The sequence below is a fragment of the Podospora pseudocomata genome, chromosome 4 (genome assembly GCF_035222375.1).
Source record: "Podospora pseudocomata strain CBS 415.72m chromosome 4, whole genome shotgun sequence".
NCBI classification, from domain to species: domain Eukaryota; kingdom Fungi; phylum Ascomycota; class Sordariomycetes; order Sordariales; family Podosporaceae; genus Podospora; species Podospora pseudocomata.
In genome coordinates this window covers 763,766-787,858 of record NC_085888.1, presented here as the reverse complement: position 1 = coordinate 787,858, position 24,093 = coordinate 763,766, and the positions used below count along the sequence as shown (strand labels likewise).

The 24,093-nt window shown below is 53.7% G+C and overlaps 5 protein-coding genes and 1 non-coding gene across 6 annotated transcripts; 1 reads left to right on the top strand and 5 right to left on the bottom strand.

Moving 5' to 3' along the window:
* Window positions 1–4,436: 4,436 nt before the first annotated feature.
* On the bottom strand, window positions 4,437–4,970 carry QC762_402035 (uncharacterized protein; the record flags this gene model as incomplete). The annotated part of the gene is made up of 1 exon (XM_062889655.1): window positions 4,437–4,970. One exon carries the CDS (start codon window positions 4,968–4,970, stop codon window positions 4,437–4,439), a length of 534 nt encoding a protein of 177 aa, XP_062743219.1.
* A 912-nt stretch (window positions 4,971–5,882) lies between these two features.
* On the bottom strand, window positions 5,883–5,955 carry QC762_0063570. The gene has a single exon. It is a non-coding gene; the product is annotated as a tRNA-Ala (tRNA).
* A 192-nt stretch (window positions 5,956–6,147) lies between these two features.
* QC762_402040 (uncharacterized protein) lies at window positions 6,148–11,170 on the bottom strand (the record flags this gene model as incomplete). The annotated part of the gene is made up of 2 exons (XM_062889656.1): window positions 6,148–10,473; window positions 10,550–11,170. 2 exons carry the CDS (start codon window positions 11,168–11,170, stop codon window positions 6,148–6,150), a joined length of 4,947 nt encoding a protein of 1,648 aa, XP_062743218.1.
* Window positions 11,171–12,033: 863 nt separating this feature from the next.
* Window positions 12,034–14,002, bottom strand: XYL2_1 (Endo-1,4-beta-xylanase 2). The gene is made up of 2 exons (XM_062883645.1): window positions 13,039–14,002; window positions 12,034–12,975 (listed from the first exon to the last, which is right to left on the bottom strand). The coding sequence occupies exons 1-2, from the start codon at window positions 13,582–13,584 to the stop codon at window positions 12,439–12,441; spliced, it is 1,083 nt and encodes a 360-aa protein (XP_062743217.1). The 5' UTR covers window positions 13,585–14,002; the 3' UTR covers window positions 12,034–12,438.
* A 1,038-nt stretch (window positions 14,003–15,040) lies between these two features.
* QC762_0063540 (uncharacterized protein) lies at window positions 15,041–16,519 on the bottom strand (the record flags this gene model as incomplete). Its single annotated transcript, XM_062883644.1, has 3 exons — window positions 15,041–15,843; window positions 15,910–16,028; window positions 16,459–16,519. The coding sequence occupies 3 exons, from the start codon at window positions 16,517–16,519 to the stop codon at window positions 15,613–15,615; spliced, it is 411 nt and encodes a 136-aa protein (XP_062743216.1). The 3' UTR covers window positions 15,041–15,612.
* Window positions 16,520–18,931: 2,412 nt separating this feature from the next.
* Window positions 18,932–24,088, top strand: QC762_402060 (uncharacterized protein). Its single transcript, XM_062889657.1, has 3 exons — window positions 18,932–20,962; window positions 21,072–23,640; window positions 23,698–24,088. The coding sequence occupies exons 1-3, from the start codon at window positions 19,706–19,708 to the stop codon at window positions 23,883–23,885; spliced, it is 4,014 nt and encodes a 1,337-aa protein (XP_062743215.1). The 5' UTR covers window positions 18,932–19,705; the 3' UTR covers window positions 23,886–24,088.
* The last annotated feature ends 5 nt before the right edge of the window (window positions 24,089–24,093 follow it).

Below are 24,093 nucleotides of genomic sequence, written 5' to 3'. Positions count from 1 at the left end.
AAATACCTACCAACTTACCATTTGTACCGGATGTAATCGGTCATCTAACATAGCTCAGATACCAGGTAGGCATGTAGCGGTTGATGGCTGTCCCAGGTCTATCAGATTGCTCTCATCTGTCATGCCCTCGACGGGCAGTCTTGGTGATCATCATCCACAACACTGATGGCAAGAATTCTGCAGATTACCAAAAATGTCTCCACGGAGAGAAATCCTTTCCAGGCGGGACTGATTCGATAACTCTGCATCTCCCGGAGAAAAATCTCCGTTCCGATGCATTTCGACACGCTAGTTGTGCTACGTCAAGACTCATTCCTTCGGCATGGCTCCATCTCGCTAGAACAATGTATCAAAAGCCCGAGAATCTATCACGGCCTATCGTGAATTCCTATTCGATGTCGAAGTGGGGCTTTTAGATAAACGACTCACTCGAATCGTTAGCCAGCTCCGCTGTGATGGTTAACGCGAAGATCATGTCTCACCCCTTGCCGATGATCCGAATGCTGACCAGAGCGTCGGGTTGCATCATGGTGTCTTGAAAGGGGCCATGAACAATTTCATGACTTGGCATTGTGTGATTTCGCATTGGATAAGGTATCGGCACCAGGGTCGGCACTCAGAATCTGTAACCTGTGATGCCGAAATCAATGATGTCGCTGTCTTAGGTGTCGATGGGGTTTTGTGGACGGCTCTTTGAAGTGCTCTGTTGCTCGTCAAAATTTTTTGGAAAGCATGACGAAGTGTGAGGTCAGGATGTATGTCAGAATTACTGATGTAGAAAATCGCAACGATGACGAAAAAAGAGCATAAAAGGGAGGACATCGTCTCTAATTACCTTGCCGGAACTCTCATTACATCCCCACTCTCATCACCAATCTCTACAAAAGCAAGAAAGACCATTCTATTCCATTTGTTTTCAGACAACCCGAAGCTCTTCCCAACACTCCATCTCAAACAACAACAAGCATGCCCCCCAACGATTACTTCCACCAGCAAGATGCTCTACCGACGGCCAAAACTCTCCGTCTCTCGCAGTATGCCCATACAGAAGCGGCAGGTTTCTGCCATGACTACCCCCTGGCACGGCACGACGCAGAAAGCGAGGCCAACAAGGGAGGCCACGAAGCCAGACAGGACTGGATCAAGCACATTGGTTGCGGACCTGTTGGTGAGTACGGCGGCTGCAACCCTGCTGACGGCCATTTCTGTGCTCTGGTTCTGCCAATGTGCAAGCCGGAGCGGTTGAGATTGGTTTCTTATCTTCTCGAATGTATGTCCTCACTGTCACTCACACCTGTTGATCAACCTGACAAATTTAGACGCCTTCCTCCACGACACAGTCGTAGAAGGAGTCTCAGCTGTAAGCCCCCACACCCCACGCACCCCTTCCCCATCCATGCTAACCCCCCTATCCCAGCCCACAACCCCCAACGGCACCACGGCCCCCCACCCCGACGCCTTCACCCTCGGCCGACGTAACGACATCGAATCCGGCCGCAAACACCTCCAAGCCAAAACAATGAGGCAGCTCCTCTCCACCGATCAACCCTGCGCCGAACGCATCATCCAAACCTGGAAAGCCATGCTCGCCACCACCCTTGAGCAGAAATCAAATCACTTCTTCAACCTCGAGGAGTACCTCACCTTTCGCATCGTCGACACCGGTGCGCCCTTTGTCGAAGCCACAATGCTTTTTGGTATGGGGCTTATCCTGCCTGAGCATGATAAAGCCACACTTGATGAGGTTACACGGCCGTGTTTTGCTAGTTTGGCGCTGGCGAATGATTATTTTAGCTTTGATAGGGAGTATGCTGAGTTTTGCTATGGGGAGAAGAGGAATAAGGAGGAGAGTAGGTTGATCAACGCGGTGTGGTTGTGTATGAATTGGTATGGGGTGGCGGTGGAGGTTGCGAAGGGGATGGTGAGGGAGGCGTGTAATGGGTATGAGAAGGAGTTTTTGAGACGGTCAGAAGAGTTTCTGAGGGGATGGGAGGGGGATCGGAGTGAGAAGGATGTGTGGGAGAGGTATTTTGGGGGGTTGAAGCATCAGGTGAGTGGGAATGTGGTTTGGAGTTTGAGGTGCCCGAGGTATCATCCTGATGAGAGGGGGTTTGATCCTAGTGCTGGGGTGGAGGATGCGGTTACGGCTGAGATGAGGAGGGGTTTTCTTGCTGGGAAGCAGGAGAAAGAGCAGAAGGACAGTGATTGGTGGGAACAAGGGTTGGAGGTCACGTCTCCTGGGGTTGAGGTTGCGATGTAAAGAGGGTAGAGTATTTTGGGCCGCACAACAGTCCCTGTAATTGTTTCTTTTCCGGAACTATCAACATCGTAGCTGAGAAACATGTACGACAAAATAATCAAAATTTCCTAGCATCCCTGAAGCCTCGCTTAACACCATCGACGACCTTCATCACTCTCCAGTTGCTGGCTACCGGTACCCATCCGTCTCCGTTTTTCTGCCGAGTCCACCTCCTAACCGATAGGCAACTGGAGACGGCCCAGAATATTGTGGCAGTTCAATGTCATGATAAAGGTTAGGCTGCTGGTTGACAACGGTGTTTGGGTGGGCGCTGGTGTTGGTGCGGTTGTTGGTGTTGGTGTTGGTGTCGGTGGTGCCAACCTGTCTTTCCACATCATCCAACTGTCGACCCGCTCGCCGGCCTGGTGATGTAATTAGTTTTGGCGAATTCTTGCCTTTTCCTCTCCCACGAACACCCGCAGCATGACTCTGTGTCTATGCAAAAACATTGTAGAATGCTAGCAATACCGCAGAAAACAAGCCACAACGGCCAAAAGAGAGCCAGGAAGAAGGATACAGTGAGGGCAAGAAGTTGTTCGCACCCATCCTTAACCAGCCGTGGGTACATTCGAATTATTTCTCTGTAGACGAAACCAATGTTAAAAAGAGAAATCGGCGCGTAAAAGTGACACCCGACGACCAGGAACGTCGATGCAACTTCCCTGTTTCTGCCCTCTCCTAGCCAGCTGTGGGAGTTAGCGCTCTTGAAGGCAGGAAGAACTTTCGGCTCTGACACATACTCTCTGCTCTGCAAAATCATCGTGTTTCTCTGTCGCTGGACTCCTAAGTGTGGAGCGAGACTTTCTCCTGAAGTCGTAGAAGTTATGGTGCTTGATCCTGAGACTGGGCTGAGAAACGGTAGCGATTTTGATGTGGTGTGAAGGAAAGGAAGGTAATTACTCTGAGGAGACTGGATTATCTAAGTAGGTACCCACCATACCAGGCAGCGGGTGGCTGAAGTGTATTTAAAGTTGGTACACTCACATTTTTGGGACTTGATACTCGCGCACAGAAAAGCTTTTTCCAGTTGGGTTGAGGCTTGAAGCCATAGCTACCTCATTCCCATGTCCTTCAATCACCACCACTACCTCCAGTCTTTCTCCGACTACCTAAACATGCCCAGGATATGGCGGGAGCTCATCCTCATCACGCTGACCCAGCTGTCCTCAAGGGATAGGTTGGCCGCAGGATGACAAGGAGGAGCCAGCCAGAAAAGAGCAACGCCCTCGAGCATATATCGTTGATCAACCACCATGCAGGGCAGAGACGGTCTATCGCCATTCTAATGCCCATGAAAAGCATTCCAACCCCATAGACGGCAAGTACCACCGTTAAAGCGTAATCGGCTCCGACTTCATGACTGCAGTACGATGTTAGGATAAGAGATCGGCGCACAAGAGGGTATCGTGCATCATTACCCCCGGGTGTGCAAGACCGCTTGGAAAGTTTCCTTTGCACGTTGCTTTCTGTCCAGTTGCGAAGTTCCAGGTTGGCAAGTACCAAGATCAAACAGGCGGGAAGTCATCGTACCTCCATCCATCGAATCACCCATCGCGATAGTCAGGTATGTACGAGCGAGTGTTGATCGAGGTAGATACGTATGTCGGTTCCAGAACGAAGATGAGAGCGGCAAAGTGAAAAGAGAAACGTGCGAGTGGCTGCCGTGGAAATATGGGTTTTGTGAACTTGAGGCGTAGATATAGATTCACGGTCACCGGCATGGCGCCTCTTTCGGCCTGGTGGTGGTGTGGCTTGCGTAGGTAGGAACCTTATAGGTATTCACAGGTGAGAGACATTGAGGGTTTGTCTTTTCTTGCTCACGTTCATGAGAATACGAGGAATATATGCGCAACTTGAATGCAACGCTGTTCATAACTTCTTTCATGTTGATGATACTGGTAAGTAGGTATAATGTCATCATCCCAGCAAGTCAAAGAAACACCACCAAAACAATACTTGACACCCAAACTCCAGCCCGTATAATCTCACAATCATCATCCACCATGTACATTCCATTACATATCGAGCTTCGTCATCATTTCCAGTCAATCCCCCAAAGTGAAAACACCACGCCCCTTGTTTCCCCCTCACCTCATGCTGTCCAAACCAACCCGCCCCCCTCTTCCATCATCTCCCTTTAATACCCTCGACTCCTACTCCTTCTCCCCCCCGCCCCCCTAACCTCCTCCCTCCCATAAACCGCATACCCCCCGTCCACTCCCCGACTCCTACTCCTCGACCCCTCCCTCCTAACATAAACCGGCTCCACCTCCGTCATGCCCACCCTTCTTTCCCTGCTAACCGTCCTCGTCCTTGAATGTCCCCTGTGTGAATGTCTCGACCTGCTCCTGGACGTATGTCGTGGCGGATACTCCTCCCTCACACTCCCATACCACGGCTTCCCCGGCACCGCAGGCTTGTTCGGGGGAGCCCCCAAGTTGGTGCACGACCTAATAATCCAGATGAGAAGAAGCAAACCGACGATTGAGCCGATTACGATCCCGGCGATGGCCCCGCCGGTGAGGGTGGTGGTTTCATCTGGGTCTGCGGTCACGGGAGGGTCATCGTTGGTACCGGTGATTATTGTTACTGTTGGGGGGTTGTTGTCTTGGCGAGGTGAGAGGAGGTTTGTTGTGAGGGTTGGGAGGTGGGTGAATAGTATTGGGGCCATTTTTGGGGGGCTGTTTTGGTTGTGATGATGGTCCTGTTGGTGATAATGGAGAGAACACAGAGAGAGAGATGGATGAAAAGGAGGAAGGGATGACAGTGCTGATCCTAGACGCTGAATTTTCTACCATGTTTACTGCGTGGCTGTCAATCAGGATTCTTGTGGCGGTTGAGGTGATGATGTAATTGTACATGAGGTGTGGTGAGGCTGTATGGATTGGGAATGGCTTCGGGTGTTTCAGGGGTATTGGTGGGCGGGGCGGGGGGGCGCTGGGCGATCTCACATGGTTGGGCACTGCAGACTGATGGAGATGCAAAGTTTGAGATATGAGAATAAGAGAAGCAAGAATATGCAGCATCCTATTGTTTTTTTTTGGAATATGTTTCTCCCTGGTGTCGCTCTGAAGAGAACAACTGAGAACCTAGCTAGCAGGTCTGTTAGTCTGAGTATGCACATTTCGTGAGAGCCATAACAATATGGTTTGCTCAAGCAACTGCCGAATAACCATGCACAATGATGTCATAACTATTCCCGCATCACCACGACATTTTGCTGCCCACAGGCACACAGTCAGAGAGGAGCATTGCAACACCAACAACACGTCAGGCACTCAACTCACTCCCCAATTCTGCACTTGCGGAAATCATTCCCCTCAGACCCAAATAACAGCCAGAGACCTCCATTTCATCCCAATATCTACACAAAGCACTGAACCATCCTCCCATCCCAGCCCCACATCACCACAACCCAAGAACCATGCCTCTGTCCTCTCAGGGGCCTCCCTGACTGTCACTTTATATCGTGTGGAGTCAACAAAGCTTCAGTTCAAACCTCAACAAGTCGACTGTTTGCATTGTGGCTGCACCAAATCAACCTTAGAAATGCTGACCCCGACGTAACCTGCATCATCTCTTAGGGCGTGTGGCGCAATTGGTAGCGCGTTCGCTTTGCATGCGAAAGGTCTTGGGTTCGATTCCCAACTCGTCCAAAGCACATATGCCTTGTCACAAGGCAAGTCTGTGATGATGTTTTGCTGCCCAGGTTAACCCCCTGAATTACATTTTTTGTGGACTAGGTATGTTGTACATGTCGACGGTCAAATTAAATTCACTGTAAATAATTGTTGGGCACGTGTGCATTGTTAGTGTCCATGTGGACGCTGGAGAATATCAAAACTCCCCTACTCTTCCTCTTTCTCGTCACCGTCACCCCCATCGACCCCATCTTCTCCCTCATCATCCCCTTGACTGCCCTCCTCCTCCTCCACCTCCTCCTCCTCCTGCTCGCCCTTCCAAACAAACTCCCTCCCAGGCCCTCCAAAGTTAACCTCAAACTGCACAAACCCCCCAAACCCAACAATAGGAAACAACCTCCCCGACACGTCTCCATCCTCATCATCATACACACCCACTTTGACCCCGTTCTTCGTAGCCCACATCTCCCTCTGGGCCAAATCAACTCCAACGCCAATCACATCACCCACCTCCCCATAAGCCATCCCAATAAAATTCGTCCCCGACCCATCAGAAGCATAAATCTCCCCAGCCCGCGAGTTGTAAGCCCACGACTTGGCGTTCGGGTTGACGTCACTCTCCATGACGGTCTCACCAGGGAACTTCACACCCGCCGCCCCGACAGAACTGAATCCAAGTGCCACCATTGGCTTCGGTGGCCTAGCCTTGTGCCAAAGCAGAGTCTCCGACTCTGGAAGAGAAGGAGTGTCCTTGATGGTGATCTCGTAGTAGTAACGATCCAACCCCGGAGGAAGGGGCTTGTCGGCCGAAACGGACACCTCCTTCGTGGAGAGGTGTCGTATCGTAATACCATCCTCTCCTACGCTCTTGGCGCCGATGGCAGTGGCGCCAGGTAAAGAGGTCGACCACCGAGATGGCAGGTTCTTCACCCAGGTGTTCTGCTCCTGGAGAAACTCTTCCGCTTCCTCGCTTCCCGAGTTGCGCACCAGCTCGATGGGCCGCCAGCCGAAGTGGTCTGGGCGGCTAAAGTCTGCGTTGAGGGACCAGAGTTGCTTGAGGAGCTTGACGCTTCCGTTGGCGGCACAGGTCGCGATCAAGGAGGAGTCTTGAATCGCGGCGGTGGGATCGGCCGAGATGAGGAGGGCGATCGTGTCCTCGAAGGCGGGAGTGTGGACTACTGCCCACTGTTCGTAAGCCAACACGAGAGCAGTTCGAGAGGAGGTGTCCTTAATAGAGGCGTCCGCTTTTGCCTCCAACAGCAAGCGGACGCACTCGACGTGGCCTCCCAGGGCAGCACGGTGCAGAGCCGTCATTCCCTTCTTTTCGTCCTTGACGTCGATGGCAAGAGCGGCAGCGTCGTCGCGCTCAATGGATACCTGAATCATCTTTGACACAATGTCATCAAACCCGCGAGATGCCGCTTGTCGAAGGGCAGTTCTGCCGCTACGTCCAGCCTTGTTGATGTCCGCAAGGGGAATGTCACGCTGCACAAGCGCGTCGAGAATCAGGGACGCAGTCTTGTGGCTCCCTTCTAGTTTCCCCAGAAGGGCAATGAAAAAAGGCGTCCAGCCATGGACGTCGACGATGTTCACGTCACAGCCGTGCTCAACAAGCAGTTTGGCAATATCTGTTGCTCCTCTTCGGCACGCCAGATGCAAAGAAGTCCTCTTGAGCGTGTCGGTAAATTCCGGATCAGCACCATGCTCAAGCAGTAAGCGGGCGGCATCAATATGCAAGCTGGCAATGGCTTCTTGCAAAGCAGTTGTCCCTTGAATATCCGTGTCATCGATCTCGACAACACCCTCACGTAGAAGAATCTCCATGTTCTTAACCTGGCCCTGCGTTGCGAGCATCTGCAGAGGACGGGCCGAGGTAAGGTTCTCGGCGTTGATGTCAGCCTTGTGTCTAATGAAGGCTAGCAAAAGATCTTCGGGTGCTGCAGTCCTGAAAGCAAGCAGAATGTGGAACGCGGTGAGTTTTAGCACTCCTTCAGGGGCGTCAATCTCTGCGCCATGCTCCAACAGGGCAGCCAACACTGCTGGGTCTGTTCCCTCTCGGGCAAACAGATGTAGCGGTGTCCAGCCGTAGGGTTCGTTCCTGATGCGAGCATCAGCGCCATGTTGAAGCAACAACTGGACGCCCTCAAGCTGCTGGTCATTTCTGATCCAGTAGTGAAAAGCGTTGAACCCCCATTTGGATTTCGAATTTGGGTCTGCGCCCTTCTCGAGCAGAAGTTTCATCATCTCCAACCTATTCCCAACTGAAGCTGCCACCTGGACTGGGGTGAAACCATTGCAGACTTCGTTGACATCGGCACCAGCCTCAAGTAGACGCTCGGCCCAGCTTGTCAGCCCAAGATAGGCAGCAACATGCAGCGGCTTGTGGGAGCCGCTGGCAAGAGTGTACTTGCGTTCCTCTGGCGGATTCGAGGTCGGCTGGCTCGTTTGCCAAGCAAAAAAGAGATCAGTTTTGGACGAAAAGGCGTCGAGTTCTGTCATCAGCTGGGACCACAGGCTGCTGTAAGTCCTCTCCTCCGGTGAAAACAGCTCCTCAGCCTTGCGAACATGGTATGCCCAGTTGAGAAGCTCGTATCTCAAGTGGTGCGTAGGTTCCGTCTCAGAAGATGAGTCGCTGTCTTCTTCGTCTTCCCAGGAGTTGAAATGCTCACGATCGAAGAGACTGGGATCAACAACATCTTCCTCGTCATCGGAATTCTCCAACGGCAGCAACATTTTCTCAGCCAGCATATGTTGTGGGGGCAGAGCCTCCATTTGAAAATCTGGAACCTTGGACTCCGGAATGCTTGACAAGCCAGCGTGTTTCTGGAACAGAGGGTGGTTGAGATGTCGCAGACAAGCCAGAGCCAGCTGCAAATGCCCTTCGCGAGCGTCGATCTTCAGAGCCTTGTGCATGGCATCACTCGTTTTGCACTTTGCGCAGAGTTCGGCGGCTTCCAGTTCGTTATCCGCTTCAGCAGTCGCCCCGCTAGAGCTGCAAAAGAAATCCTCGATATCGTCAAGCTCTCCGATGGGCGCATGAACCATGAACCTGCCCTCGACAGAGCTGAGTTTTAGAATGCCTTCCACTGCCTGCAGGAGCTGTTCCCTTTCCAGACTTGAAATGTGCTCAAAGGCGAGGTCATCCTCTGTGTTGTCGCTGGAGACATCAACCACGGGGCTGGTGTAAGTACCCTGAAAGTCGTCCATGACTTCTCGTGCTGAGATTTGGTTGTCTTTGGCGAGCACAACCCACGTGAGGGCAGTCTTGAGAAGACCGACGTAGTTGGGCTTTAGGTTGCGTAGGGCCTTGGAATACACATCCCCCAGACCACCCGGGAGCTCCAAAAGCCGTTTGGAGAGCGGTCGCTGGAACGGTTCCTTCATAAACGGGATGGCAGTCTTGACAAGATACGAGAACTTGGACTGGGCCTTGTCCAGGATAGCAACCGTAGCCTCCTCGCGTTCCTTGGAGGTGAGGCCTGGGATGTTGTCGAGTTCATCCGCCAGGAACGCTCGAAGATCTTTCCCATTGCCTTCGCCAACATCAATGATCAACTGGTTGGGAAACTCCTCGTCATGCTGATAGTCATTCTGAAACGTTGTGGGAGAGCTGCACCCAACAAGAATGAGAATGTGATTCTTGACCAATTCGTCGACTTGGCCCCGAAGAGAACGAAGTTCCCGAAGGAGCGTTCGCTGGTGTTGACCCTCGAGGGTCGACTTGCTGATTCCATCAACCACCACGACCACATCTCTTTGCAAAAGACGGACCAGCTTGCAAAATCCTCCAACGAACTGCGGAAACTCGGACATGCGCTCTCTCTCGTGGGGCTGGGCATTTTGCAAGTTTGCTTTTGCGGCCTTGAACACCGCAGTGCAGCTCTCCAGAAGACTCGCGTTCTTTGTCTCCAGGGCCAACTCATAGAGCTGAGAAAGCAGTGTGTGCAGAACCGTCTCGGCTGTGATGACTTGATCTTTGCCTTCCTTGGCGTCAGGATTGCAGGTGACGTAAAGGTAGGCGGTATCCGGGTTCCATGCATCCTCCTCGTCCTCATCATCATCACCCTGGCCTGGGAGGAACTGTCTGACAATGGACGCCATGACATAGGATTTTCCAGTTCCTTCTTCGCCCGTAATGCACAACATCTCACACTCGTCCGACTGCTCCCACGTCTCATAGTCCGGCTCCTCGAAGACCCAGCTGCAAGTGCCTTCAGGCATCGCAACAAGCGCATCAATGGTGTCACCCAAAACTCTCCGACACCCTTCTAGCGGTTGCAGCGCTTCCTGGTATGCCTTGTAGTCTTCCAGGGCAAAGTCCCACGGAGACTTGCGCTTGGTATTGCTGGCCAGCTCGTCCATTCTCTGGGTAATCATGTCAATCTTGTGGTGGAAGGTCTCGAACTGCTTGATAGAGCTGGCAATATCGGTCACAACTGACGACACACCCTGGAGCTGGGTAAGAGTCTTGTCTTGGAAGGCACCCTGGCTGCCCTCGAGGATTTTCTTTTTGAGGATAGCAATTGTCTCGCGCTTTTCCTCGAATTTGGTCTATGGATAGGTTAGTGGCCGTATCTATAACACAGTCCTTGGCGCTGGTCGAACCTACCTTGTTAGACCCGAAAAAGTCCTTGAGGCCATGCTTGAGCCGAGCAAACGACCCAGCCGTGATATGGCGCTTCACAGCAAACGAAAAGTCGAGGACGGCCACGTAGGTTTCCGTCACATCCTGAAACAGCTTCTCCACCAGCGGACTGGGCTTCCAGTCGGGCTTTTTGCCGCGTTCATCGTAGAGTCGGTCGTAATGACGAACGATGATCATAATCTCACTGATATCGCTGAGGGCCGTGCCAAAAAACTTGTAAAGCTCGTAGTTGCTGTGGATGGCTGTCAGGGTTAGCTTGACGGCATACCAGGCCAGCCCGACGCTTTCTGGAGCCCCTTCCGTCAGGTAGTCTCCGGCCGTGATGAAGTTGTCGATGTTCTCCATGATGTTGGTGATCCACGATTCTGGAATTTCCACATCGGCCAGCTTCTTGTTGCCATACTTCTTGCCAGTAGCTGCCTGCAACTGCTGGGCGGCTTCCTTGGCGTCTTCTGGTCCGGCATATTCACGCAGGAACTCATTGAGGACGGCCACCTCTTTTGGATCAGTATAACGCTCGTGCTTCGACTTTTTGAACCGGTCAAAAGCCTCATCGTAGAGACTGCGATGGGGTGGCGAACCCATGATGACACCTTAATGATCGTCAGCTTACGCCTATTTAAAAAGAAAATAGGCCTCAAAAGATAGCCAATAGGCCTGTAGACTATATTTGACGTGTGGTTCAAAATATGGTGTGCGGTTACTTACTTTTGCGGTGCCAATTGTATTGTCCACAACGTAGGTGACCGAAGAAAGCGGGAGAGAGTGAGAGAGTGGTGGAGTTGGAGACGGGTATCGACGAGCTGGAAGCAGAGACTGATCAGGTCAGGGTGAGGTCTGAAGAACTTAATCAGGAAAGCAGTTAGTTGTGATACCTGGAATGCCGAAGATGTGTGATCGACTTACTTCCTGACATGCAGCTGCCAAATCACCATCGGAGATTTGAGGAGTCTCGTTGATTCCACACGTCGAAGGGATGGGCGTGACGGGCTTCGAGGTTCCGGACGGAGGATACTGATCTGACGACGTGGTTTGGAGGAGTGGGCATGATTATAGCTACTGGAAGAATGGTCGTCAGATTTAAGTCTCCTAAGCCCCGTCTGTCCCTGGCTCCTGCGTGGCCCCATGTTTACGGTGCGACAGGGATGAAGCAGAAGGGCGCGGGGTCGTATCGGGGTAGTGGGCATCATTGCGTGTGGCTTGGAGATCTGCAAGTCAGAGAGATCAAAAGAAGGGATTCGCTGCTTCGTTTCATCGAGGTCCACTGAAGTCGCTGGTCTCATCTCGTCGGGCAGTCACGCTAAGGCCAGCAAGCATGTTAGGTAAGCACCAGCTGAGAAATGGACGCTTCTGATTGGTTAATTGTGGGGCGAGAGCTTAAACTGCTGCCTTAACTCCGCATGTCAGATTTTGGTGTCACTCTCATGTTACGCCACTTTTACATCCATACCACTGGTCCATCCGTGTAGTACGCTGACCGCCGAGAATCGTGATGCATCTGACATGGCCCCGAAGAGTCGCGATTGGGCAGAGCTTACCCTGCAGTCATATCACAACATGACCCCTGATCGCGGACAGTGATACTGGTTTTCGATCAAGAATTTATGCTAGGTACTCACTTCCGCTTTTCGTTGTCAGCTGTAGGCCTCCTATCTAGGATCACAGTCCGTGCCGGTTTCCGAGTCCTCGATACTTGCAGTAGAGAATGAGAACTGTGGAAGCATTCAAGTCTCTTGAAAGATACCTCGGTATCGTAGGGTGCGTATTTACATTGTGCCGGTACCTGATGTTGAGCTAACTTTACAACCCAGTAGTTCTCATTCTACCTCGCCCTTTCCCTTCCTCTCATCCATTTACTGCGACAGGAACTGCACAATGGCGTTGTAGTTGGCCTTGGCGTTGTAGTTGCTGTCGAACAGGAGAGGGTTGCCCTGAGGGCGCCACGAATCCTGGTCACGGACACCCCAGACGGTAATGGAACGGCACTTGGGCTCCTCCAAGCAGCCACGGGTCACGGCGACGTAGTCGTTGCTGTTGTTGTTCTGGATGTCGAGCTCAGTAACGGCGACCTCCTTGACGCTGGTGGCAGCGAGAACCTTGATGGTCTGGGCAAGACCATTGCCCTGGCCGGACTGAAGATGGCCCTGAGTACCGATACCGTCGATGGGGATACCCTGAGACAGCCACTTGTTGACGTTGGCAACCATGCCGCGGGTGACCTTGGCGTAGTTGGGCTGGTCGAGGTTGTAGTCGTTGATGTAGAGCTTGGCCGAGGGGTCGGTCTCTCGAGCGGCATCGAAGGCAATCTTGACGAAGCTCTCGCCGAGGACACGAGAGAAGACGCTGTTGCGGAGCGAGCCATCCTCGTTGAACATCTCGTTGATCACATCCTATCGAGTTGTGTCAGCTCTCCAGTTTCCTTGTTCACAACATGATCACAACACATGACATACCCAGTGGTAGATCTTGTCCTTGTAGCGGCCACCGACGGTGCGGATGTGCTCCTGGATCACACGCGTGAGCTGGTCACGGTTGTTGATCTGGTTGACCCAGCCGGCGAGCTGAGAGTGCCAGACAAAGGTGTGGCCACGGATGGTCTTGTTGCGCTCGGTGGCCCAGTTGACGAGGTAGTCAGCCTGGCCCCAGTTGTACTGGCCCTGGCGGGGGTTGAGACTCTCCCACTTCATGCTGTTCTCGGGAGTGACCTGACCGAAGTTGGCCTCGATAATGGCGGCGTTCCGGCCAGCCTGAAGACGGCCCTGATCGGTGGCAGTGCCATAGAACTCCTTGCCCTTGGCCTTGAAGAGCGCGTCGATGCTCTGGGAAGCCTGACGGTGCTCGACGGTGGGAGCCGCTGACACCAACGGTGCCAACAGAAGCATAAGACTGGCCTTCATCTTTGACGGTGGGTGAGACTCGGCCGGGATGACTGGGTAGCTGAAAAAGAAGCGGTTAGGTTGGAAGGGCCAGCCTCCTATATACCTAGTCTCAGATTCCATGATGGCTGCTCGGGATTACCCACGCATCTCCACCCTTGGGTCCCACTGTTCCGATTCGATGTATCCTCTGTCGACTACATGATATCGTTCTCGGCCAACCATGCTCCATCAGTCCAAGACGTACCTGAAGATCACAGGCCATGCTCCCCGATCTTCACCCACGCCTTCCCCTTCCATGCAACCAGGATTCTCCTTCCGCACAGGAGCAAAAAAGCCCCGAATGCCATTTTGCGGGGCCCCACGACGCAGTGCAACACGATCTCGGTCGGGCATTTTTGCTCCCCCCAACTCCCATCTTTAGCCGCGTTGCTGAACGGAACGGTTAAAGGGCCCAGGTGCGGCTTCGACTCCTTTTGCCATATTCAAGACAATATTGATCCCTGCTGGCCGTGGACCCCAGAACCCCGTGCCAAATGCAAGATGCGCGCGAATGACGCTCCCCAGAAAATCTACGGCCGCTCCCAATTGGTGGTAAAATGCGGCGAAAGCCACGCGAACGACATCTGCCGGATGGGCGTCTCCGCGACATCATCACAAGGGATCGCTGGGCAATTACTGACAGCAGCGGTTAAGTGCTCTCCGTTGCTCTCCAAAACCCATGTAGCGCGTGGCTTATAGTTCATTTGACAGCCTGCATTCTGTCTTCTCCAACAGCCCGCCTTACACACAGCCATGTTCGTCATCCCTTCAACCTCTGTCATATAACTGCCAATATCCCCAAACGATCCCGATTCGCCGGGATGCAACAGAGGTGAGAATCCCATGGCGGTTGAGCTGAGGGGAAGGGCATACAGGATGCTATTTTGTCCCTAGACACCCGGTGATGTGCTTTACAGAGACTTGCTGTCCTGGAAATCGGGCGACTTCAGGGGCAAACACTCAAAACGACGGGAGTTCAATCTAAACAAAGGAAATAGCAATCTCGAGCACGACGGGTTGTTCTGTCCTAAAAGTAGAATTGGTGCCGATTTCCCGGGCGGTTCTAATATGGCTTGAGGCAGGCCGCGTTGCCAAAATCAACCACTCCTCGATACCTAGTTGATATCTTGTCTTGGAGACCTCAGAGGGATACTGAGGTATACAAAGAGGTTGCCCGCCCCCCAATGATTGGTTTAAAGGCTCACAACCAACCAACAGACCAGAAGGCTGTATGCTACAAATCAGCCGCACAGCAGACATAATCCTATGGCTGATCCTTCAATGTCCAAGCCCACGATTCACATCACAGCGCTTGGATAATTCTGACTGGCATCAACAGTTCATAACCTACCACGTGCCCAAGCTGCTCGCGCCTAAATTCTTGTACAACTCACACTGCCCCCCAGCAACAATTTCATAGAGTTGCATGGTAACACCAACATACCACCAACACCTAATAGCCACCAGTGTCACAGTCGTGCGAGATAGGTACCTTGATAGGTACCCAGCACCAAATAATTTGCTATCTCAGCTTTGTCCATAGAACCGCCCCAATCATCTCTTCAAACTCGCCGATTGCACATCAGGGGCAAATTCCCACTATAACAAGCCACAATTTCAAAAAATAACTAGAGCATTATATCAGCTAATCAGAACAGCTCTTAGCTGAGGGATAACGTTCCGCCTCAAGTAAGGTAGGTGCTATGTGAACGCCGAGCACATGACCGAGGTCTGATGTGCTCTCAGGTCCCCCAAACCACGAAACATTTTCAACCATAGGTACAAGTTGGTGCCTTGAAACAATGGGTCACTCCGAGAAAGTCAGCACCCTAGATTTGCTCGTTATCCTCTCCCAGCTTTTGACTCCAGCGGTAGGTACCTGAGCCCGGCATACAACCTCTTCTCACCCCATCTTCTCACGCCCGCTACGTGAAGTAGCAAGCAAACAAAGCTGCAGCGCCAGATACGCCTGGACTGCTGCCCCGATAAAAGAGAACAGTCCACTCCAGCACGTAGGGAGAGATGGATATGCCAGGATGGCGCGGCACCTGCGCTGAGAGCTCCGATAATAGTGAATATTATCGACCAGTGCCACGCCGCTCCACGTACCTACCGGTTGTAGACCGGCAACAAGGCTGTGAACAGACCAAGCCACAACATGATGGAGCTCTGGATCGCAACCCAGAAATTGGGATCCTCGGTTGAGCCGTGTCCGGGGAGGCTGTGGTGCCATGATGGAATGAGCGTGAGCGCAGCTGCTAGCGTTGCGATGGGGACGATGGCGTTGAGGTGAGGGATTCGCGGTCCAATGGGTCGGTTCCTCTGAGGAGTATCGCCCGGCTAAGGCTCTTCATGTCAGCACCAATCAATCCATCAAGAAATTGACTGTAGGTGCTCAGTCTTTACACCCAACGCCCTCAAATGGGCAGCTTCTCGACTGTTATACCCAAAAGCAGGCTTCCACTCGGTCAAAACCCCAGAGGAGTCATCAAGAGCCTGAAACCGCTTCAAGATGGCCTCTTCCACTTCAAACCAATTGGCAAAATTTTGTCTGTGGCATGTGGCCCTTGATGCCGTCGTACAATGCTCTTGCGTCGCGTTGATTCGTTCTGATCTCCTTCACCTTCCCCACGGGGAATATCAGAACAGTACTCTTTGGCGAGAGTCGAGCGGTCCGATCGTCAAAGACATATTGCCAGTGTTGGACGCAGTCGTGTAGTTGCTCAAGCAGTACGTGACCCTTTGCATATGGGATAATTCGAACACAGAGTAACTGGAAAGGTTCGTTGCTGCCGGTGGGGCAGACGCAGTGATTGCCTTTGTTGTCAAGTCAAAGTGTTGAACAATCTCTCGTAGGTCGATTTGGCATTTTGGGTTAGGGGGGTCGATTCACGTTGTTAGGCTGGACATGAAGACTGGCGACAGTACAGGGATGGATGGGAGACTGAGACCTACTTCGAGCGGGAGCAAGTGGTCTCATCAAGAAGTTGAAGTTGCCATATCGCCGAAATGCCATCTTGAGTCGAAGTGGTTGAGATGAGTTAAAAGTGGTACAAGTCTTTACTGTGAGGGAACCCGGATCAAAACCGTTCCATTTACTAACCTACTGTGGATCGAGAGAAAGAGAAGTCAGCTGCTTGCTGTCGAGAAGTTTCAGGCAGATTTCAGCTGACTCCCTTGAGCATAGCCACAGCAGACAAGGCCGGCCCAAGGGTAACCAATCCCACAACGATCACAGCTTCAAATGGGCGGCTGACTGTGGCGCCTGTTCAGCTTAGTTTGTGATACCTGCCCGCACTTGAGGAAATGCCGGCACAGATTCGCCAAATTACAGATAATCTGCCCAATGTAATCATTTGGTGGCTTCACTGAATGCTCACTCGGTGATAATGAGGTTGTCCACACTATGGCACCAGCTCTGAATATGCAAAGTTGCTGGCCAAGGTTGGCTCAGACAAGAAGCCAACGTTGAATGGACACGGCGTCAACAGGTGTCTTACCAGATCTAACACACCGCCTTTGATGTTTCTTCTTCTACGTCACTTCTGCAAGGGAGCGACTAACACCAGAAAGACTCTTCACGAATCAAGTGAGGGGCATCTTAACGATCAGGCCGATGTTAGCCCTGCATACAGAAACCGCCCCTGGGCTACCAAACTTGCTTTTTGTTCCGTCATTACCAGTTCTGTCTGGTGATAAATGAACATGGCAATTACCAAATGGGTATCTCTCCTGACTGCAGATATGTTTGCGAGATACTGCGCCGGAAATATTGTGGCCTGCATATAGCCCCCAAGCATGGAGCTTTACCACCAGACAACGGACAACCTCGGCCGAGGCATAAGAAAGGATTTTCTCAGTTCAAAGGGATGACGAAATAATCACACAACAAGAAGCCATATATTGTCAAAATAAGATAAGGGGTCGTCAAAAGTGTCAGTTCTGGTTCCCAGGTGGCCCAGCGAGGCCGAACCTGGTGTCTCGGGGCCCACTGCCAAGATATTAAATCCTTAACAGTGGGCCTCATTGACTATTCTGACATGTATCTCCAACTCGTATGAAGATCAGTCGAGACTTGGGCACCGCTTTACTGGCTCTTGATCACATGAGCACAACAGACAGGCGAGATCTCACCACACATGTATATCTTATAAGGTGTCACGATTTATCTCCTTTCTTGCGGCGAGAGACTCGGTAATCGAGCGGGATACAGACGATGGTGGGCCGCCTCAGCCCTGTTGGTCGGGACGAGGGAACTGTGTCACCCGCGCCACCTCCAGGGCTGCTGACTCCCAAGAAGTTCAGACGACCCAAAAGACGACTCCTTTTCCTGGGACGGCGACTGATAGAGTTGTCATCACCATCAATGCTGTTTTGTTGTTTCTGTTCCACCAAGTGCGAGAAGGGCCCGTGCGGCACTCGGAAGGAAGTGGTGGGATGATGTGCATTTATGCGTGATAGCGAGAACCAGCCCATTGATATGTCGACCTTTCGAGCCATGACGACACCATTTCAGATAGCTACGAGGTGATGTAAACAGGAACGGAGGTTAAAGGACGGTGAATCCACTGCATAACGTCTGTGAGCTCCGGGCCTGGACCGGATCGTCAACGCCCAGACTTTTGGGGGGGGGGTCGTCGGTAAGAAAGATGCCGGAGGGGCAATGAAACATCAACTTGGGTTGGGGGGTTGACGGATGGTCTGTTGGAACGACTTTGTCAGCGGGCATACTCCGTAAACATCATCAGCCTTGCTCAAATGGAATATGATGGGTTGAGGTGAGGTGCAACTGCGAGTAGCCGTGTCGGCACTGCATCATCTTGGATGGCGGCTGATGACGCCACAACATCCAATATTGTCCTGCGGTGGAAGATGCCAAATGTCAGGCGCGAGCATGAGCATGAAACGAAATGCGTCTGGAGGTTTGTCGAGGGAGCGAGGGCAACTCGAGGGAAACAATGAAGCTGGGGACTTGTCTCATGGCGATGTCGAGAATGCGACGTTGGCGTGCCATCTGAACAATGTCTGGCCAATGTTTCTTTTCAGCAAGCAACAAACGGCAGACTCGGCGATGATGTTGTTGTGAAAAGGCCAGAAAAACCCCCTTTTCCAGAATGATAGCGGTGACGTACCGTGGGACCTCAAGACTATCAGGCTGAACGGTGAAACAATGGGGTCGGCCGTTAAGGCAACGGCGGGCGGTACCAAATCACACAACACGAACCGAACTTTGAGATGAGGGGCATTTTCATTTGAAAAAAGTCCAACCAATCACACGTCGCCGTGGACTCGGTGGGGCATGTTGCCGTGTGGGCTGCTGGCATCGTCCCTGCACCGTACCAACGCCCCTGCGTTGCTTTCTGGGAACCGCTTTTCAGTGGGAGGGCAGGCAATGGCGAGGCGCCGAGAGAGGCACAGAAGAGACAGAGACACAGGAAGAGCAGCAAGGCCAGGGGGGAGGCAGTCTCCGGTAATTGATTGATTCTCTCTGACTGGATTCGACAGAAAACAAATAGAATGCTAAAAAGACAAAAGGGAACCGTCGCCCTGGGTCCTGGGTTGTTGCCGTGTTGGGCTGAGAAACGCCCGAGCGCCCCCCTCGTCACCCGCCCCAGTTTGTCTGTTCCAACATGACATCTCCAACATTGTCATTTTGTTTTTCTTGATGGTTTTTGCTGCTGCACACGAGAGAAACATACCGTCATGTGTCAGGCAATTCCAACGTTCGTCCACCCACCACCACCTGCACCAACGACGACGACGACACCAGCGACACCATCGTGACCGTGACACCCGCCATCTTGTCCTTCCATACCATCCACATCAGAATTCAGAAAACAGAGGCAGAGTTAGTAGAGTTACCCCTGGTAACTAACTGGCGCCGGCTCTGCAAGATTGGACGCTTATTTGGTCGGTGGGGAAATATCGATTGGAAAAGTCACGAATTGGGCTACCCCAGTGACCCCCAGCGCTCCCAGCGCTCCCCAGCGCCCATCGCGCGTCGGCCACGCCCACCAACGGCAGCCCGAGGATCAATCATACCATACACATCCTCCCAGTGTTCCCCCCTGCGCGCGCTGCACACCACCATCCCCATTCGCTCGACGCCCAGTCGCACCCCAACCCGACTCTGTCTCGGCTTCCCCTGGGACGACTCCTTAGCTGCTTGGGAGTACAGAGAGAGTGAGAGAGCAGGCAGACCATGTCCCCATCGAATCCGTCCTCCTCCTCCTCCCACCACCACTCCCACAAACAAAACGACTCGATCAACTCGCTCTCGTCGCTGTCGCCACGCACCCGGCTGGACAGCCGAGACCACCGATACAATAGCAGAGCCCCTGTCAATAGTAACAACCCTCCCCCCCAAGTCACACACAACAAGCGTCGCTCTTCCACCTACACCACCTTCCCTCCCGCCGCGTCGATCAAGCCGAACCCTCCACGAAGCTCTTCGCTTTTTCCTGGACCGGCAGCCACAGGATCAGGATCAGGATCAGGATCACCAACTCGAGCAACAGCGCATGCGCCTCCCGTCTTCCGCGACGTCGTGTTCAATGACCCTCAGCCCACGGGCACCCCTGCCAGCAAAAACGAACCCCAAACAGTCCACAAGAGGGGCCATTCTCGGTCGAGTAGCGCTGGACTGAGCGACGGGTTTCGCAACCTCAATCGGTGGTCAGCGTCCACAGCATCCAGTCGTGCATCGAACTTTGCCGGCTTCACCAAGCGGGTAAGCACCGAATTTCTCGGCGGTGCCTTTGGAAAGAGCAGGCCGTCGACAGCGGACGAGTCTCCACGCTCGGGAGCCACCCGCACTGCAAGCCGGCCCCGCAGCGACTCCCCCGTACCAGCGCCGATCCCGCCCTTGGAGACATTGCCGCCCATTCTGACCGGGCCGTCGCTGGAGGACGAGGTCTTTGAGTCTGATGTTCTGACACAGTCTTCTGTTGCGCCAATTGAACCGCCGCGACGACGCATTGCGAGACCGGCCGAAGAAATTGACCCTGACTGGGATGGTACACCGCAGCTTTCCGAGCAAGAGTCAGGATCGTCGCTGCAGCGGCTAGGGCCCGCGATCACGCTGCGCCCAGCTGATCCCATCACGCCGACCGATACTACCGTTATGACCATGCCCTACACACAGAATGGGCAGCCCAGGGGCCACTCGCGAAACCGCTCGACCGGGGCCAAGGGGAGCGTAGACACGAATGGGTCCTCGAGGAGTCGGGAGAAGGAGAGAGAAAGAGAGAAAGAAAGGGAGCGAGAGAGGGCGGGGAAGCCACCGTCCCAAAAGGCCATGCTGTCGAGAGCGTTGCAAAAGGCGAACACGGCTGTGCAGCTTGACAACGTCCAGAATTTCGAAGCTGCAAGACGGGCATACGCCGAGGCGTGTACCGTGCTCCAACAGGTGCTGATGCGAACGAATGGCGAGGAGGATAGGAGGAAGCTGGATGCCATCGTGAGTTTTGAAATCCCCAGTCGTGGCCCCGTTTGACTCTTGAGCCGATGTCACGGGGCTTGCAGACAGCCAAACAGCAGTGCTCACACATGTACCCTTTGTCCGATAGCACCAAACCTACACAAACCGAATACAAGAGTTGGACGAACAGCTGGCCGACATTGAACCGGAGGGCAAGGAGCTACCTGAACGACCGGAGAGCTACGAATTCCACGAGCCCATATACCATGCGCAGGTCAACGGCAGAGAGAGGGAGTACGAGAGAGAGCCGACGTCTGCAGTATCGAGACACGCGCCCAGACCAAACTTCACTCCGCGGGCGCCACCGCCCAACTTATCCGTGGACACGTCGAGGGCCGGCCCCCAGAACGGCACGACAAGCTACCTTACCGAGCAGTATTCTCTGCAGTCTGCTTTTTCGAGAGCCAGGACTGGCAGCGGGACACCGGTCCAGGGGCAATCACAAAATGGATTCATGCCACGTCCGCTGTCACCTTTGAGGCGACCGTCATCTCCAGCAAATCCCCCGCCTCCACCACCGGACAATGGGCACTCCGACCGCACACAACAACAGCCCGACTATCTCATGTCGGGCGCTCGTCTTGGCGCATATGATGCTCAGGTGGGTCACCAGAGAGTAAACAGCCACGAGTCAGTATCGTGGCTTGATCCGATCGACGAGTCCGAGGCTTCTAGTGTGTCCTCTGTCCATTCGAGATCATCGTCCAAGATTGTTCGAAAACACATCCGAGCTGCGAGCGGAGACACGGAGGCCGAGTTTGATGCCGCGCTGGACGACGCCATTGAGGCCGCGTACGATGATGGCTACGAACCGGAACAAACATATCAAGGTCAAAACCAAGGGTGCGGGGAGGATGGTGGCAGGGCTGATGAGGAACGACGCCAAGCTGAGCTTGCGCAAGACAGAATAAGGGACGAGGAACGAGACGCCTTGGCGCTGGCCACGGAGCGAGAGCAGAGGTTGCGACTGGAGATGCAACGGGAAGATGAGGAATATCGACGGCAGGAAGCGATAGGGGAGGAGTTTTGGGAGGATCACGAGGCCGAAGAAGAAGAACGCATGCTGGATGAGATGACTAGAGGGTACGCCTTGGACCAGTTTTCGTTTGACAATAACCGGACAGGGCGGCCGATACCACGAGAGTCGGATTCGAGCGGGCTGACGAGCCGGACGTGGCACAGCTCCATGGGATCAAACCCACCGCACACGGCCACCACCGTCATGACGCCCATCAGTGACAAGAACGCGGCGCTGCCTCGTCTGCCCGACCCGCTGCCGCCGCCCCCTTCTCACGCATTGCCGCCTCCGCCCCCGCAAACTGCCGGTTCTCAAGGCTCCAACCAGACGGTGCGAAACAGACGACTTTCGGGACAAAATGCAGCGCAGCTCAAGATCGAGACGTCGAAGCTTGCACCTCCGACCGGTCTTGCCACAGCTTCCTCTGCTGTCCCATCGCATCCGAAGTCAGCCGGGAATTACATTGTTCAGCAACGGCAGGCTCTGTCAGCGGGGCCCAGCCGTTTGATGGGTGCCTTTTCGTCAAGAGCCACACCGTCTCCCGGTCCCGCGGGGCCGGACGATGACGATGCCCCGCCGTTGCCCCTGGGTTTCGTCCACGAGCACGAAGCCTCTCGTTCTGCCTCGCCAGCCTTGACGCGCCCGACGCTACGAAGCAACTTCTCGTCGGCGAGCTTGAAGAGCATGAAGTCGCGCAATTTGTCCATTTCGCACATGGACGATGGAGATATGTCGCCCGGGACACCCTCAAGCAACCAGTTCGGCATGGGGGGCTCCAGCACACGCCTACCTTCAATCCCAGCGCTCCCCGAGGCGTACAAGGACCGAGCTAGCAGCACTGCTGCTGGGGGGATGCATCTTTTGGACAGCAACCTTCACAGCTTTGACGCGCCTGGGTCGCCGAACCCTTTGTTGCCCGATGCTCCTGTCGCGCTGGAGCCGTGTCCGAATGATACCCTGCTGAGACCGTTTTGGCTGATGAGGTGTTTGTATCAGACGCTGTGCCATCCGCGGGGAGGGTACGTGAGCAACAAGCTTTTCGTGCCGAGGGGTGTCTGGCAGATGAAGGGGGTCAAGCTGAAGAACGTGGAGGACAAGATTGCCAATTGTGATCTCTTGACGGCGGCGCTTCAGAAGCTGGCGAGGGTGGACACGTGCGATGCTGACTTGGTGCTGGAGGAGATGCAATCGCTGGAGAATGTGTTGGAGCAAGTCCAGGCTGCGCTGTCGAGGAAGCTGGGGAGTGAGGTTGGTGTTCAGGGGAGCGGGACCATGTTCAAGGACGCGAGCGGGATGGAGGCGGAGGCGGCGTCGATGCCTAGGTCGGGGAGCGTGGCCGGCAAGGGGAGCAGTTTTTCTTGGAGGAGGCTGAGGAGCAAGAACAGTTCGGCGAATCTGCCTGGGTTGGCGAGTTCGTATGGCGGGAAGGGGGGGAGTGGTGGTGGTGGAGGAGGGGCGAATGCTTCTACTGTTAGCCACGAGTCGACGGTAAAGGATGCGTTGTTGGCGAGCTTGCCCATGACGAGTCATCCCACGAGCAGGCCGGCGAAGAGGGATGTTGGGAATGTGTTGTTTACGGGGCCGAATGCGGGTTACATGAGCTCGTTGGCGAGATTGTTCGATGCTGCGCAGTCGATCGGTGAGTATTCTTTTGGTCTCAGGGCATGGAAGATGGCTAATGATGATGTTTATACAGATCAGATTGCGCGACAGGTCGACGACCCCGGACTGCGTCACGCCGACAAGACGCAGGTTGGGCTTGAGCTCTGCACCCGGCACGCGGCCGAGTTTTTTGCGTTTTACATCTGCCGCTTTGTACTGACCGACTTGACGATGCTGTTGGACAAGTTTGTGAAGAGGGGGGCTGAGTGGGTGCTTGTGTAGGATGGCATTAGAGCAATTGCATAGAGGAGGTTGTTTATAGGAAGGGTAGGGTATGGGAGGGAGGAGGGTCAGGTTACAATGAACGGGAGGAGGGATTGTCAGTCAGCCAGTCAGCCGGCGGACAAAGGGTCAGATCTAGAAAAAGACCTGTATATAATTTTATACCACTTCTCTTGTCCCCTGGTGGGGAGTTTCTTTTTCCACGTTT

Bases quoted from the DNA above. Each gene is read 5' to 3' on its own strand.
- XYL2_1 (XM_062883645.1), bottom strand. From the start codon at position 13,584: ATGGAATCTGAGACTAGGTATATAGGAGGCTGGCCCTTCCAACCTAAC. The intron at 12,976-13,038 runs GTATGTCATGTG...ACAACTCGATAG, and splicing joins AGGACAAGATCTACCACTGG to GATGTGATCAACGAGATGTT.
- QC762_402060 (XM_062889657.1), top strand. From the start codon at position 19,706: ATGTCCCCATCGAATCCGTCCTCCTCCTCCTCCCACCACCACTCCCAC. The intron at 20,963-21,071 runs GTGAGTTTTGAA...TTTGTCCGATAG, and splicing joins GGAGGAAGCTGGATGCCATC to CACCAAACCTACACAAACCG. The intron at 23,641-23,697 runs GTGAGTATTCTT...ATGTTTATACAG, and splicing joins CGATGCTGCGCAGTCGATCG to ATCAGATTGCGCGACAGGTC.